This window comes from Silurus aristotelis (assembly GCF_946808225.1).
Source record: "Silurus aristotelis genome assembly, chromosome: 18".
NCBI classification, from domain to species: domain Eukaryota; kingdom Metazoa; phylum Chordata; class Actinopteri; order Siluriformes; family Siluridae; genus Silurus; species Silurus aristotelis.
In genome coordinates, this window is record NC_139591.1 from 11872309 (window position 1) to 11886544 (window position 14236).

Genomic DNA, 14236 nt, shown 5'->3' on the forward strand with positions numbered 1-14236 from the left:
TGGCTCGGCCTTTTGCCAGGGGAGGCTTTAAAAGGATGGTGGTGTGTGCCAGGTCTCACTCTATCATCAGGACTTCATAAACTTAACTGAAGCAAGGTGAGTACTTTTTTACCCTCCTCTTAGCTCTCCCTGCTGTGCTGTCCTCAGCCTTATCTTCAACAAGCGCTAAAGTTTAGGTAAGGCTGGAGTAAGCAATTGTATTGCTATTGTATTGTATTGCCTTTAGACTGCACCAACAAATATATCACATGTAGTCCTTAAGTCTTGTATTGAATTCTTGTTCAAATTGTTAAATTGAACAGTTTTCAGTTTGATAAGCAAAAACAACAACGTTTTTGTTGTATATAATAAGATATATGGAATCAGAACTTGATGACTTGTGGTTCTTGATGACTTGTGGCCTAAATGTTTGTTTTTTTTGCAAGTTTATAAATCATTTTTATCTGTTTTTTTTTCACCATGTATTACTCTATATTAATTTATGAAAATGTTTTTTTTGATACAGACAAAATGAATCATCATTGTACCAAGTTTTCTGGCCACTGGAAGGTATACTTATCAATGTGTTATGAATATAATATTGATATAAAGTTTCTTCTGACTTTAAGCTAATTCTTTTCAAATATCTTTATTTGCAAGATTTTGTTCATACCTGTTTAGCCAGAATGCACATCTCTTTTAAAATGCACATCTCTAACCTCTGTCTTTTAGATTATTGTATATGATGAGGACTGCTTTCAGGGTCGCCATCATGAGTTCACCTCTGAATGTTGGAATGTTATGGATTTTGGCTTTGAGAGCATCCGCTCTCTGAGGGTAGAAAGTGGAGCGTAAGTTATTGTGACACATGAGATCATGTTATTTGTCTTTTTATTGTTGAGAGTACTGCTAATAAACCCTCATTTAAAAAACCCCAAAACAAACAAAAAACTGTAGGAAATCATCTATTATCAATGTTTCTTATACTACTATTTTGATTATTTAAGCTATTGCAGTGGCTGGCTAATAGATTTATAGCTTTCTTTTATAGAGTTCCTTTTCAAATGTAAATAGTTTTTTTGTAGAGCAGGGTAAGACTGGTGGGTCACCTATTGTTTAAACTCATCATCCAACTTCCGAATAGTTTGCATGTTAACCACTGCTCTCAACTACTAGTCTAATGATTACTTTGCATAACCTTTCATAGGTGGGTGGGCTATGAGCATCCCTCTTTTCAGGGCCAGCAGTTTGTCCTTGAACGTGGCGAGTACCCTCAGTGTGATGCCTTTGGAGGAAGCAACGCTTACCATATTGAGAGGATGACCTCCTTCAGGCCAATCTCTTGTATTGTAAGTTTTAAAAGCTTCTTCACTGTATCACTACAATCGTCTCAGATGCATACAATTAAAATCTCTGGCAATGAAACAAATGTGATTTTAGGGGGAAGAAATAATCTTTATTGTTTTTCTTTTTAGGCATATATATATAAAAGTTAGAAGGCTCCGTATAATTATTTGTTCCTTCAAAACAACTCCTACAGAACCACAGGGAGAGCAGGATGACAATCTATGAGAGGGAGAACTACTTGGGCCGCAAGGGGGAGCTAAATGATGACTACCCCTCATTGCAGGCAATGGGCTGGTGCCACAATGAAATAGGCTCCATGCGCATCCACTCTGGAGCGTAAGCAGCACTTCTAAAATATGTTCCCATTATTTGCCAAGTAATAATGTTTTACAAATTCTCATTTCTAGTTGCTAATGGCTTTCATGTCTGACTTTACATGTGCTTTTCATATGATAGGTTTGTGTGTTACCAGTACCCTGGTTACCGTGGATATCAGTACATCATGGAGTGTGACCGTCATGCAGGCGAGTACAAACGTTTCAGGGAGTTTGGGTCCCACTGTCAGACTCCTCAGATCCAGTCCATCCGCCGCATCCAGCAGTAACCTGGCAGTTCTCTGCCAATTTACCCTACAAAAAAACTTTATTCTATTGATATGTGCTGAAATAAAATGTCTTTCTAAGAGCTCAGACTATAGATCCCAGACTACTGTTTTTTGTCAATTGCACAAACACCACATATAGAGTCACGTGAAAAAGAAAGTAAACCTTTTTAAATTCTGGGGCTTTACATATCAGGACATCATAATAAAAAAAGCACCTGGCCCTTATAAGGTCTTAAAATTAAGTAAATATGGCCTCAGATGAACAATATTGTGGTATATATTACACCATGTCCAAAAAAACAAAAAAAGGAAAAGCCATGTTTAAAAAACTAAATACACCTTTACTGCTTCAATAGGATTTAAGAGGCCAAGTAGTAGCCAAGGGCTGCTAATTAAATGATTATCAGCAAGTGTGACCACCTCTATAAAAGCCTAAGTTTTATCACTTTGCGTGTCTGGAATATTCAGGTGTGTGACAAGTGACCAAATTATACACACAAACATTCAATACAGTTGAATGGGTACAAATATGGGTTACCAGGAAAAAGCCTAATTTTACTAAAAAAACATGGCAGCATGGCTTAAGATATCAGCTCAAACACCTCATACCAAATGTCAAGCTGCCACTCCTGCGCCCCTGAGTAAGGTCCTTAACCCTATAGCTGCTTAGTTGTTTAAATGTAATATATATGTAAGTTGCCTTGGATAAGGGCATGTGCCCAATGCCATAAATGTAAATGCACAATGGTGGAAGTGTGATGGAAAATTCTGCCATCTGAGAAAATGCAGTTAATGAATTGGCTGTGAACTTCTCTGTATACCAAAGTATTTAAAGTGAAATGTGAGGCCATCAGTCTGACAGCTAAAGCTTGTGGAATTGGGTCACGTCACACCACACCACACCAGCAAATCTATAAAAGAATGGCTAAAAAAGAACTCTGCCTATCTACCTACCCAATCTACCTACTCCAAAAAAGTATTCTCAAGTTTCATGGCTAACTAATTCTCTCAGAAATGTTTGAATAAATCAAGCTCAGACCCACTTACATTGAGTGTCACGTGGACACCAGGTTGTTTTCATATCTTAAAATATTTATACATATTTCTATATTTACAAGTAAACTCTGCTTAATAATTTGGGAACAGATACCAAGAAATCCAAGGACAAATGATTAGGATTGGAAATAATCTTAAATATAAACTCTATTTTAGCTGAGAAATAGTTATCTTAATGTGTTTTAGGCAAACCCAAGGGCTAACTTTTTTTTTGCAGTTCATGAGATGTAGAATGCAATGTTTACCTACCACTGTGCATTATACCTACCAGTGGAGGGCGCCATGTAACCAAAATCCAAAGCATTTACCATCTGCTTTGGTTGTATTTTATAAATGAAACTTTTCCTATTACAATTACAAAAAAACTTTGATAACAGAATTGGGCGTAAAACCCAATTGGTCACAGCAAAATAAAAAGAATCTACTTACTAATAGTTAAACCATTCAACTCGCCTTGGGTTGATTATTCAAATAATATATTTACAAATAAAACAATTCGTAGATAAAATGTACATTGCTGTATAGGTTTTGTTGTGAGGCACATCGTGTCATTTATGTCGGATTACACTACTGTGAATTCGGAATTAAACTCCACACTCCGGTGTGGTCCAGTTCGGGTTTTGCGGCGCGTTTACACTAAGAGGAAGTGCAGCTCCTGAACAGCTTCTGCTTGCAACAGGAGAAAATCTACAGTGCGAACCGTGTCTGCTCACATAACCGAGCACATTTCAGCGAACTATTCATATAGTTTCTTCGAGACGAAGATATCGATGGGCATTTCTTTTAAAAACCAACTCCGTCTATTCAGAGATCTTGAGGTTCTTTGAGATTGTAAGGATTTAGTGAACTATACTGGACGGCCATGAACAGTCTTTTTCAGAAACTCGAATGCGGATGCGTTGCGCTAACAGCTGAATCGGGGGACGTCAAGATGAAATGCAAGAACACCAAGAGTTTCTTTCCTTTCTAACGAACTTAACGAAAGCTGGATTTGTGTCAGTGTGTGTGTTTTTACTTTAACCCACGGAAGTTTTAATGTAGAAACAGTCTAACCGCGTCGGCATGAATATTTAGTTGAGCTAACTGTAGCGCGCGCTCACTGGCGGTGCTCGTGTTTGGACAGGCAGCTAAAGTGAGTTAGCCATGAAAATGAAGTTCCGCAAGATTTAGCTGTTGGTGTTTTGCATGATTTGTTTGTCAAATCTGGTCGCGTTTCTTTTCTTTGAGTTAAAATGCTGTATGTCTGTTTTACATTGTGTCACCAAAAACAGTTGGAATGTAACCGGTAGCGTTACATTTTCTTTTTTCCGTCTCGTTAATCGGTCGTGAGAATCGCGAAGCTAAACTCGAGCTAATTTCCTTTCGAGCGCCCCCTCACTCTTCACCAGATCTTCACTCATCCAGCTAGATTATAGAACATCTAACTCATTTCCCACTGCGTAGCGCTTTCGGTCTCATAGACGTTTCTTATTATAGTTCTGGTTTTCATACAGGCGAGAATGTCGGGGTTGTAAACTTATAAACATTTCATATTTTCAGCAATTTGCTCGGCAGCTGCGAGATTAATCCGTATTGTAAATAGTCGTAGAACTGGATCAAGTCGGTTGTTTGATCGGATTTACACTTTTCTCTGTGGTCACGTAAATAATGGAGGAGCGATAGCTGTGATGGTGCACATGAAGTTGTTGTCTACTGCTCATTCGACGAACTGTAGTTGAAGCCTGAGTGCTGATAGAGAACCAGATAAACAGCCCACGCGCCTGTTTGGTTTAGCTGTCGGAGCCGGATATACGGAGCTCGCGTGTTAACCAGCCTGTCGATAGCCATTATTTTTTTCTTGTCAACAAGGTCTGGTCGGTGAAAATTGACAAGTCGCTTTATCTCCACCCGAGAGCTGCACTTGAAAGAAGGATAAGTGGGTTTAATAAGCGCGTCGTTTCAGCAGGTTTAATATCTGTTCCGAGTCCCCGGGATTTGAGCAGAATAGCGTTAGCAGACTCACAGTCGTCGCCCATTTTCTTATTATTTTGACACCTTGCAAGTGAGCTGTTTGGGTTTTTTCCACCCACTTGAACCAATTTTTTTTTCTTCACTTAACCGGAATTTTAAATAAATATAGGTACGGGTCTTATTGTGTTTTTTGTTTTAAATGTGCGTTATTTTACACATTGTGTATTTAAATGTTACTCGAGGCGAGAGAAGCGGTGTAAAGCAGCACACGCTAGCTGGATTAGCCGCTCGCAGGATATTTGCTGTGTGAATTTGCGTTTGGCTTGATTTTGACAGCCTTAAACCAGCAGGTGGGTTCTCGCAATACGCTCAGTGTAAAGAGGTGGGGGCCCGAGTACTATTGAATAAGAATTATTATAGTAATATGTAGGTAGGATTCGATTGGTTGCACTTTGCGTTTTTTTTTTGCGGATTAACCCTGCAGGTCGCTGTAGAGACCCATCGCTTTCGTGTGAATCGTGTGTTATTTGTTACAATGCCTGTTTTCTGAAGATCGGCTAACAGAGACGACAGAACACGGCCTGGGCTGTATCGATGCTCGCCCTCGCCCAGGACTCCTGCACTGCCGCCGTGCTCTTGGTTTTGTGTTGATCACCTCGCTGTTTCTTTTGCGATTTCATTGTCCCCCGTCACATTCCCGCGGCTGTTTCTACATCTATTCGATTGAGCCACGGTCGAAGATGGCGGACCTAGAGGCAGTCCTCGCCGATGTCAGCTATTTGATGGCGATGGAGAAGAGCAAGTCGACTCCAGCGGCCCGAGCAAGCAAGAAAATTATTCTTCCTGAACCCAGGTAATGGAGATCATCTAGACATATGCACTCGTTGACTCATGTATGCTTCCCTTTTTCTTACTTTTTTTTTCGTGCTCTTTGTGCCAGCGTGGTTTTTGACATGTCAGGTGGCATCGTTAATCTCAGGATCACACCACAGTAAGATAATCATTCAACCTGTTACATTACATTAGGTAAATCTCTTACCACATTCAAATCTTAAGGTGTAATTCATAGCTGTGCAAGGAAGAAGACAGAGAGTAATCAAAGCCCTAGACAGCTCATCTGTCACTTAATACACCTCATTCTCTAAACCATCAATCTGTTTAGACTCTTTATTTAGTTTTTGTGACCACTCATGCACATGTATGTACGCTTCCTTATTTATTTAATGGTGCATATGAACAGTGGTGGTATAATTTTACTGGCTTCATTTATATCCTTTGTAGATTAAGACATTTTCTGAGGATGTCACTCTAATCATTTTAGCATGCTTTATTAACACTAATTTAATCAAGGTCAAAACCAGTTTGGGTTAATGTGTAGCCCTCTTTTTTGTGTCCATTGTGTCCAAAGCCTCCCAGAAGACTTTAATTGTTTTCCATATGTACAGCATGACTAACCATTAAAATTTGTACATCCCAGTTTGTGGGAAAAAGCTGGTATCAGAAAGGAGCCTGATAAGCAGGGCAGGTTAAGGGTGTTATTCAAGGACCCAAATTAATTAGTGTTGCATTTTATGCACCTACCTATTAATAACCAATATGATTTTACCACTGAGCCACCCCTATCTATTCATCAATATTGTATTAGTTTTGTATTACTTTGAGTAGTATTAGTAATTGTATTACTTTAGCTTTACAGAGCCTATATACGGTCACGAAAACTTCATTTATGTCAGAAGTAGTGTGTGCTTAAAAGGAAGTGGTTAAAATGTTACACCAACTGCATGCTACAGTTGAGAATCATCAATGCAGACAACAGGGATGTAGTTTGTTGCAGTAGATTTTTTTGAATTACAAGCAGTGGTCTTTCACACTATTAGTAGCTAAAACTGCACCATATTACATTTATGTGAACTCCCCAATATAAAAATCTCAATTTATTTTTGCAGCATTTGAAGTTTTTCTATTACTTTATTATTTAAAAAATACTTATTTGTCTTTGTTTTTCTTTGCTCAGTTAGGGTAAAATCTAAAGACAGGCAAAGATTAAAAAAAAAGGATTGGCTGTTGGATTCTTGAATCTGGTTTTGGTAAAGTTCTTATTTGAACATGTTTTTTCCATCAAGTAATCTATCAGTACTTCAGAAAGCACAATATCTGTATAGGTGGAACTTTACACAGAATTTTCTCAACAACCAGAGCAAATATGAATCTCGAATGACACAATGCATGCTATGTAGTGTGGAAAAAATAATAGTTATAAAGTTTTGCTGTATATTCAAGTATTTGCTTTAGATCCATCATCATACAGATATAGGCTTATAGGCTAGCTTGTTCTTAAGACAAGACCCACATGGAGCCATGTTTTATTTCCCCCCCCCCCCCCCCACACACACACTTTGTGGCTCAAATTGCCAGAAATCAGCTTTGACTTCATTGTGAGCTCTGACTTAACACTTTTAAGGTAAGTCAAATGTAGCATAAGTCCAAATGTTTTAAGCTCAAGTACTAATAGCAGTATCTTAATGGGCAAAAGGTTTTTATTTATTTATTTTTATAAAACATTTTTTTTTACTTTTCTCTACTTTTCTCTGGCCGATGCTGATGCGATATTTATAAATCATGACAGCCGATGGCTGATATGATTCAGATTTTTTTGGGTCCTCATCTCATAAAATCTAACCGTTAATAAGACGTGATATAGAAAACTGCTTAAATTAAACATTTATTGTACAACACAAGCCTCTCCAATCAGTGCACTTGTTAGCAGGTTTTGGTATCCAAATCTACCTGTAGCCTAAACCACAGCTAGTTGAAGCTTTACTAATAATACAGTTCCAAAAAGTTACTCAATATGTTATTCCCATTCTCTCTTCAAATGTTATTCCCATTCTCTCTTCAAATGTTATTCCCATTCTCTCTTCAAATGTTATTCCCATTCTCTCTTCAAATGTTATTCCCATTCTCTCTTCAAAAGTAGCATCATCTTTAACCAATAAAATATTTAAGGCTAGATTAAGAACAAAGAATATAAACTTGAACCCCGGGGCACACCAAGCTAACGGTCGGCCGTTGGGGAATATTGGGTGGTTTTTAAGCGGGTTTTTTTTTTTTTTTTTTTTCGCACCGTTGTATATAGTTGGACCCTGTCAGTTGATTTTCGTCGATTTTTAATGTTGAATCGGTGGCAGAGCTAATCAGGGAGAAAGGGAACTCTATTTGGCTCTATTGGCTATTCAGCTTAGCGAGTGAGCACACACAAAAAAGAGGAACACGCTTGTGGTCATTCTTGCTCTTGTCTTTGCAATTTTGCAGACACGATAAAAAAATGCTACACAAATCCATTAGAAATAATCACGGCAGGTGTAAACGCTGCTTACTTTATATATTTACAATTCTTGCTTTTTGGTGTTCCCTGTTTGGATGCTGAATACAGACAACTGCCACCTACGGGTATGGAAGAGTTATGTTCTCTCACGCAAGTGCAAGAACGTACATGCACGGTGTGGTCTGTCAGAAGTGTCTGCCTAATAATCAGCCTAATTTGCTGCCTATTCTGATTAATTACAAAATGCAAATAATCGGTCCGATTAATTGGCCTGCTGATCATACGGTCGACCTCTAGTCCATAACCTACTTTATTATGCTTTCTTCTTCTTTCGGCTTCTCCCATTAGGGGTCGCCACAGTGGATCATCCATCTCCATACCCCGCTGTTCTTTACATTTGCCTGTTTCAAACCAACTACCTGCATGTCTTCCCACACCACATCCATAAACCTACTCTTTGGTCTTCCTCTTTTCCTCCTTCCTGGCAGCTCTATCCTCAGCATTCTCCTACCGATATACCCCGTGTGCCTACTCACCTTTTCTCCAAAACACCCTACTTGCGCTGTCCCTCTAATAAACCCATTTCTAATCCTGTCCATCCTCATCACTCCTAATCAAAATCTCAGCATGTTCAGCTCTGCTACCTTCAGATCCACCTCCTGTCTCAATGCCACTGTCTCTAAACCATACAATATCGCAGGACTCACCACAGTCCTATAAACTTTCCCTTTCACTCTTGCAGATACCCTTCTATCACAAATCACTCCTGCCACTTTTCTTTATTCACTCCACCCTGCCTGCACTCTTTTCTTCACTTCTCTAACACACTCTCCATTACTTTGCACTGTTGACCCCAAGTGCCTGAACTCCTCCACCTCTTCTCCCTGCAACTGCACTACTCCACTGCCCTCCTTCTCATTCACACACATGAACTCTGTCTTACTCCTACTGACTTTTATTCCCCTTCTCTCCAGCGTGTACCTCCACCTCTCCAGGCTCTTCTCAATCTGCTTCCTAATCTAACCACAAATCACAATATCATCTGCCAACATCACAGTCCACGGAGACTCTTGTCTGACCGCTACTTTATGATATATGCTTAATATATTGTTTCATATTATATTGAGGTTTTTTATCGAATTAAACATATATGTGGTACTGTTATGGCTATAACATTTGGTGTTGTACATTCAGGAAGGGTAGTATACCTTATTCATTCATCTAGGAGTCAGGAGTCACAGCTGATTCTGTCTACCTGTAATTTATCCTTTTTTTTTTTGGGTGAAATTATACAGAACTCCCAACCATGTTGTAGTCTTTGTGAAACAAATATAAATGTATAAATATAAATAACAAAACCAATAATATTAATAAAGCCTTTGAGATGTTTTCAGCTTCTGCTTGACTGTGAGGCTTTTCATTGTGTTTTTTTTATTTATTTTTTTTGCAGATTAGATGTAAACATTGTGAGGCATCTGAAAGTGTGCTCGCACTGCCACCATGTCATTGGCAACATGAAATATTAATTTTAATAATCTTTATCCATTAGTTGCTTTCTGCTGTCCATTACTTTACATTAAAACAGGCTCTTATATTAAGCAAAGTAATGGGGCAGTCATCCTGCATTGTTCAGTATCGTGGAGTTGTACTTTTCTAAGCTATTTGCTCAGTATGCAAAGACCAAATATTAGCTACAGACCTCCTCCTTTCTTTGGAGGTCATGTTTGCTCAGGTCAACAGAACTGAGCAAATGTATTTTGGTGATTGGGTGGGGGTTCAATAGCATCCAAACATCCCATTTTGCTAAAAGATGCTATATCCACAAATCTCATCTGAGTCTCAAATGCTACTTTGAAGCGGTTTCATGACAGGTTTTTGTAAGAGAGATTTTGCAGACGTTGCCTCCTGAGTTGTGGTGGCCTATGTGTGGCACTACTTTAATTTTTTACTGCTGTAGGCTTTACAAGTGCTGGTAACTTTGTCTCTTCATAAGCTGCATTGACTAATTCATTTGTGTAGTTAGAACCATCTGCTGCACGTTTGGTGTCAATCCTTGTTCGTAACAGGAAAACAGAGGTAAGCCATTTAAATCTGCTTGCTTACTCAGGAACTGCGAGTTCGGCCCCTGGACCTTGGGTGATACAATAGTTGCACATATTTGTGCCTTCTTTTCCCACAAGAATCTACCGTGCTTTCACACAGACTTGGGTAAGATAGCACATCTTGAGCGTGCTCAATACCTTGGTTGACGTACTTTGTCTGACGTTGACACACATTAGTGCACGTTGTATTGTGGTAGCCAGTTGGCTAAGCCTACTCTTAGGAGACAGAATAACAATGTACAGTTGATAAGGAAATAGCAAGTAGTGTGCTTGAATGGAAGGTATTTGCCATAAATAAAGTGCTATGTTAAAGATTGTTTAGAAAAGGCTAAAATTATGTATATTGTGTCTCAAACAGGTAAATATTAATAAATGATTTACAATTAATTTGCAAATATTTGGTCCTTACGCATTTTTGTAGTAGTGCTGTTGTAAACTATATGAGACGTGACATGATGTTTTATAGGTTTTGAAATGTTTGGGCTAGTTACATTTTGTAGCCATCTTGCTATGATCCTTGTTGTTGTGGAGCATGTTTTTAAATGCTTAATTTGTGACGTGTGCCTGGTGCTAACCTTTTAACCAGTTCAGCTAAACATTTAATTAGCTCAGACCCCTGATTTTTTCTGTCCAACAATTTACAAAAGGTTCTTAAAATTAGCAAATGTTTTATGTATCATGAATTGCCAGGGGACATTTTGCAGCATTTTTTTTAATGTTCATGTATGAATTTTGCAATTGTTCAGTTCATAATGCACACTGTGACTCATCTTCCAGTCTTGTTTTCATGCCATTTTTTTAATTTCAAAAAGTAGGTTCGTTCCAACCCTGAGAGCGCACCCTACCTCATTGTCTTTATTTTACAAAGATGTTAAAAAATGTTTTAATTGCGTGGTTAAATATGATAATGGAATATTAATAGTTTACTGCTATTGTTTTCAACTTGCTAGAAAGGACCAGTGATAACTCCATGAAACCAATAAATAGCCACTGAAATCGTCTATCGTTGGCCAGCTTTTTCTTGTTGCTTATGAAAAATGAACGGACAGGTGAGTGAGAGAATATTTAGTTTTCTGCAGCTGTTGCTAAGGGGAAACAGCTGTTTTTCTTTTATGTTGAAGATGGGCTCGATAAAGTGAGGCATGGGTGTATTTTGTTTTAGATCTGTGTAATGAAATCTTTTGGATTACCCTGGTCATACGACAAATGTATTCTATTGTTTTCATTGGAGAGATCTGTGTATGACAAACTTGCAAACCACATTGCTTACAATTTACATTTATTTATTTAGAGCTTTAACAATGGGTGTTGTCACAGAGCAGCTTTACAGAAATCCAAATGTAGATCCAGATCTAATGAGCAAGCCTGAGGTGACCGAGGCAAGGAAAAACTTAGTAAGGCACCGAGTACAAAAGAAAAAAGCCTTATGGGAGATCATCTTTTTCCAGTGTGATTATGAATCATTACTGTTCTGCAACTGTATGGTGTAAAATGTGTGTTTAAAGCCTTTTTAGTGCATGCATCAGTAGTTTCAAGCTTTAAATAAAATTATTCACTGAAAAAATTTTTTTTTGGGTATTACCATCCACATCTAATAGCAAACTTGGTTATTCATGTAGGGTCATCCTCAACCATAGAGTTTGTTTCTCAGGTGAAAGAAACTCCAAGCAGTAGGTGACCACGCTGGTCCGGAACGCAGATGATCAGGATTTTTTTTTAAATCAGTGTAACAAAAAGCGAGTGCCAGATGCAGGTAACCTGGGACATAAGGCAGCCTGCCACACCATTAGAGTTTAGCAGATGAAATACCTCACCCATTTTTGTGTAGAATGCATTATATGCATACGCAGAAGCAGTAGTAATGTGAGTAGCTTAATCATTTTGCATTAATGTTCGGCTGTGGGATGTAGTGACCTCCCCTAGATGGCATAGCAAAGGCAAAACATTCCTTTTTCATCAGGTTTCTAGGTTCAATTGTAAAATTTCAACCTTAAATTTAAAAGTATTTACTAATCTGGAAGATCCAGAAGACAATTACATGAGAACTTGATCCCTCTGTCTTTGTGCCTATTTGCATCCTTGTGACATGATCAGGAGAAAGGGATAATGGGGGAAACGGAACATGCAGGGACATGCTAGTGCACAATCCTTCAATGAGCTAGCTATTTATTGTCCATCTTTTTGGTTCTGTGCATCAGTGGTGGGTGGGTGACGTGCGGGGTGTTGGTATTTGTTGTGTATTCAGAAACGGTTAGATTCAACATCTGACTTTTCATTGGTGGGGTTTAATTAAATTATATTATTTGTCATCTGAAGTATAAACAATAGAATGCGAAACAAAGCGTAAACACACTTTTTTTTTTTCAATTTTTGTCTTCTGCAGACAGATAAATGCTCTGTAAAACACTAGAAATGTCATTCACTTGGCTTGTCTTTTTTATTTGTGGTTTCTTTTCTTTTCTTCCAAAGCAAAATTATATCGTATTTATGCTCTGTTTATTATTTCTACAGTGGAACATGAAACATGTCTTGTGTTTTCTTGTTCTTTGCGAAGGTAAACTATTAAATTATGGTGCTGTTCGTGACAGCAGCTCATTTTAAGTGCAAGTATGAGTAGTGTGCTCCAAATAGTAATAATACTTTTGAATAATTTACAAACTTGCTGTGTAAAGAAACAAAAGCTGTGCATTAGATCATAATGCAGTTAATTCTGGCTAATTAAGCACAGCTTCCTAACCTGCTGGTGTGACTTTTCAAGGGTGTGTTTGAAACATAAGGCTTTTTATTCCTCATTCTACTTTTAGCCAGCTAGGCTATGTAGATGTTTGTTTCCTTGTGTTGTCTGCACCAAATGTTGTTTGCACACTTTTGTGTGCATATAATTTATGTAGTCCTGTGTAAAGGTCTGTATGTTCATTTGTTGTTTTATGTAGCATCTTAATCCCGGAGGAACGTTGGTTGGTTTCATTATGTACTGGACTGTGTATGGTTGCCACTTGATTTGAAGTTCGATTAGCTGTCTGTGGGGATAAACACAGTTTTATATCCCAACCTTTTCCATGCCTGAGAGATCTGAATTTATTACCTTGCAAATTGTTGTACTGATTTCACTGATGTTCTGGACTGTTTTGTGCACATACTGGCTGTCAACCTGCTGGGAAAGTGTTTTCATACAACAGATTTTATACACTAGGAGATTTTAAATATTTGTTTGTGGGAGTCTTCGTGCTTGTAGTTTAATATGATTTCACAAAGAAGCAGCTACTGTTGTATAACATGGTGTTAAAGTAAGGGCAAAATTTACCCTAAAATGAGGGGGAAAAAAATGAAAAATCATAAATAATATAATAACAATAATAAATAAAAATAATAAAGGAAAAAGAAATCCGGGTATAAAAAAGCAAGGCATATAGTTGCATAATGGAGAGACTCTGAACAAATTACACAATACTGACCTCTTGGTTAGATCAAGTCTCCTGTGTTTCTCATGTTATTACAGATGAGGTGAAATTTCAATATGTTGCATAACATTAATTTAGTATGCAGCCTGTGAATTGGTGATTTATTTATTTATTTTTAGAAACACCGGCTAATACAAGCTTTTATATGATATCTAATAAAATACCAGTTGTATTTGGGGTTGGAGAGCTAGCACTGCACTGCTACATTCTGTTCTTGTGGAGGCTAAGGCTATTTGACAAAGAGGTGAGATTTTTATTGCATAACTGCAAGTGTTTGAACGTCTCGGAAGAGTTACCAGTATTGTTTGAGAGTGAAATGCTTAAAAGACACTTAAAATCATTAGTCATTGATAAGTAGGGAAAGAAGTAGTAGAGTGGATGGGAGGAGCAGCGAAAAGTAGATGGAGGAAAT

General features: G+C 38.0%; 2 protein-coding genes across 3 annotated transcripts in view; both read left to right on the forward strand.

Annotated features, from left to right (window-relative positions):
- Positions 1–2: 2 nt before the first annotated feature.
- cryba4 (crystallin, beta A4) lies at positions 3–2022 on the forward strand. Of its 2 annotated transcripts, none has more exons than XM_083569459.1 (6): positions 3–96; positions 506–549; positions 712–830; positions 1187–1328; positions 1520–1662; positions 1783–2022. In XM_083569459.1, exons 2-6 carry the CDS (start codon positions 511–513, stop codon positions 1928–1930), a joined length of 591 nt encoding a protein of 196 aa, XP_083425585.1. In that variant the 5' UTR covers positions 3–96; positions 506–510; the 3' UTR covers positions 1931–2022. The 2 variants fall into 2 exon arrangements, with proteins under 2 accessions (XP_083425585.1, XP_083425586.1); XM_083569460.1 differs by lacking the exon at positions 3–96 and adding an exon at positions 140–176.
- Positions 2023–3596: 1574 nt separating this feature from the next.
- Positions 3597–14236, forward strand: part of grk3 (G protein-coupled receptor kinase 3) — a 68908-nt gene continuing 58268 nt past the window's right edge. The window contains exon 1 of the mRNA XM_083569104.1: positions 3597–5789. Within this exon, the coding sequence (XP_083425230.1) occupies positions 5677–5789 (113 nt within the window). The 5' untranslated portion in view covers positions 3597–5676. The remainder of the gene's footprint in view (positions 5790–14236) is intronic.

Bases quoted from the DNA above. Each gene is read 5' to 3' on its own strand.
- cryba4 (XM_083569459.1), top strand. From the start codon at position 511: ATGAATCATCATTGTACCAAGTTTTCTGGCCACTGGAAG. The intron at 550-711 runs GTATACTTATCA...TCTGTCTTTTAG, and splicing joins AGTTTTCTGGCCACTGGAAG to ATTATTGTATATGATGAGGA. The intron at 1,663-1,782 runs GTAAGCAGCACT...TTCATATGATAG, and splicing joins ATGCGCATCCACTCTGGAGC to GTTTGTGTGTTACCAGTACC.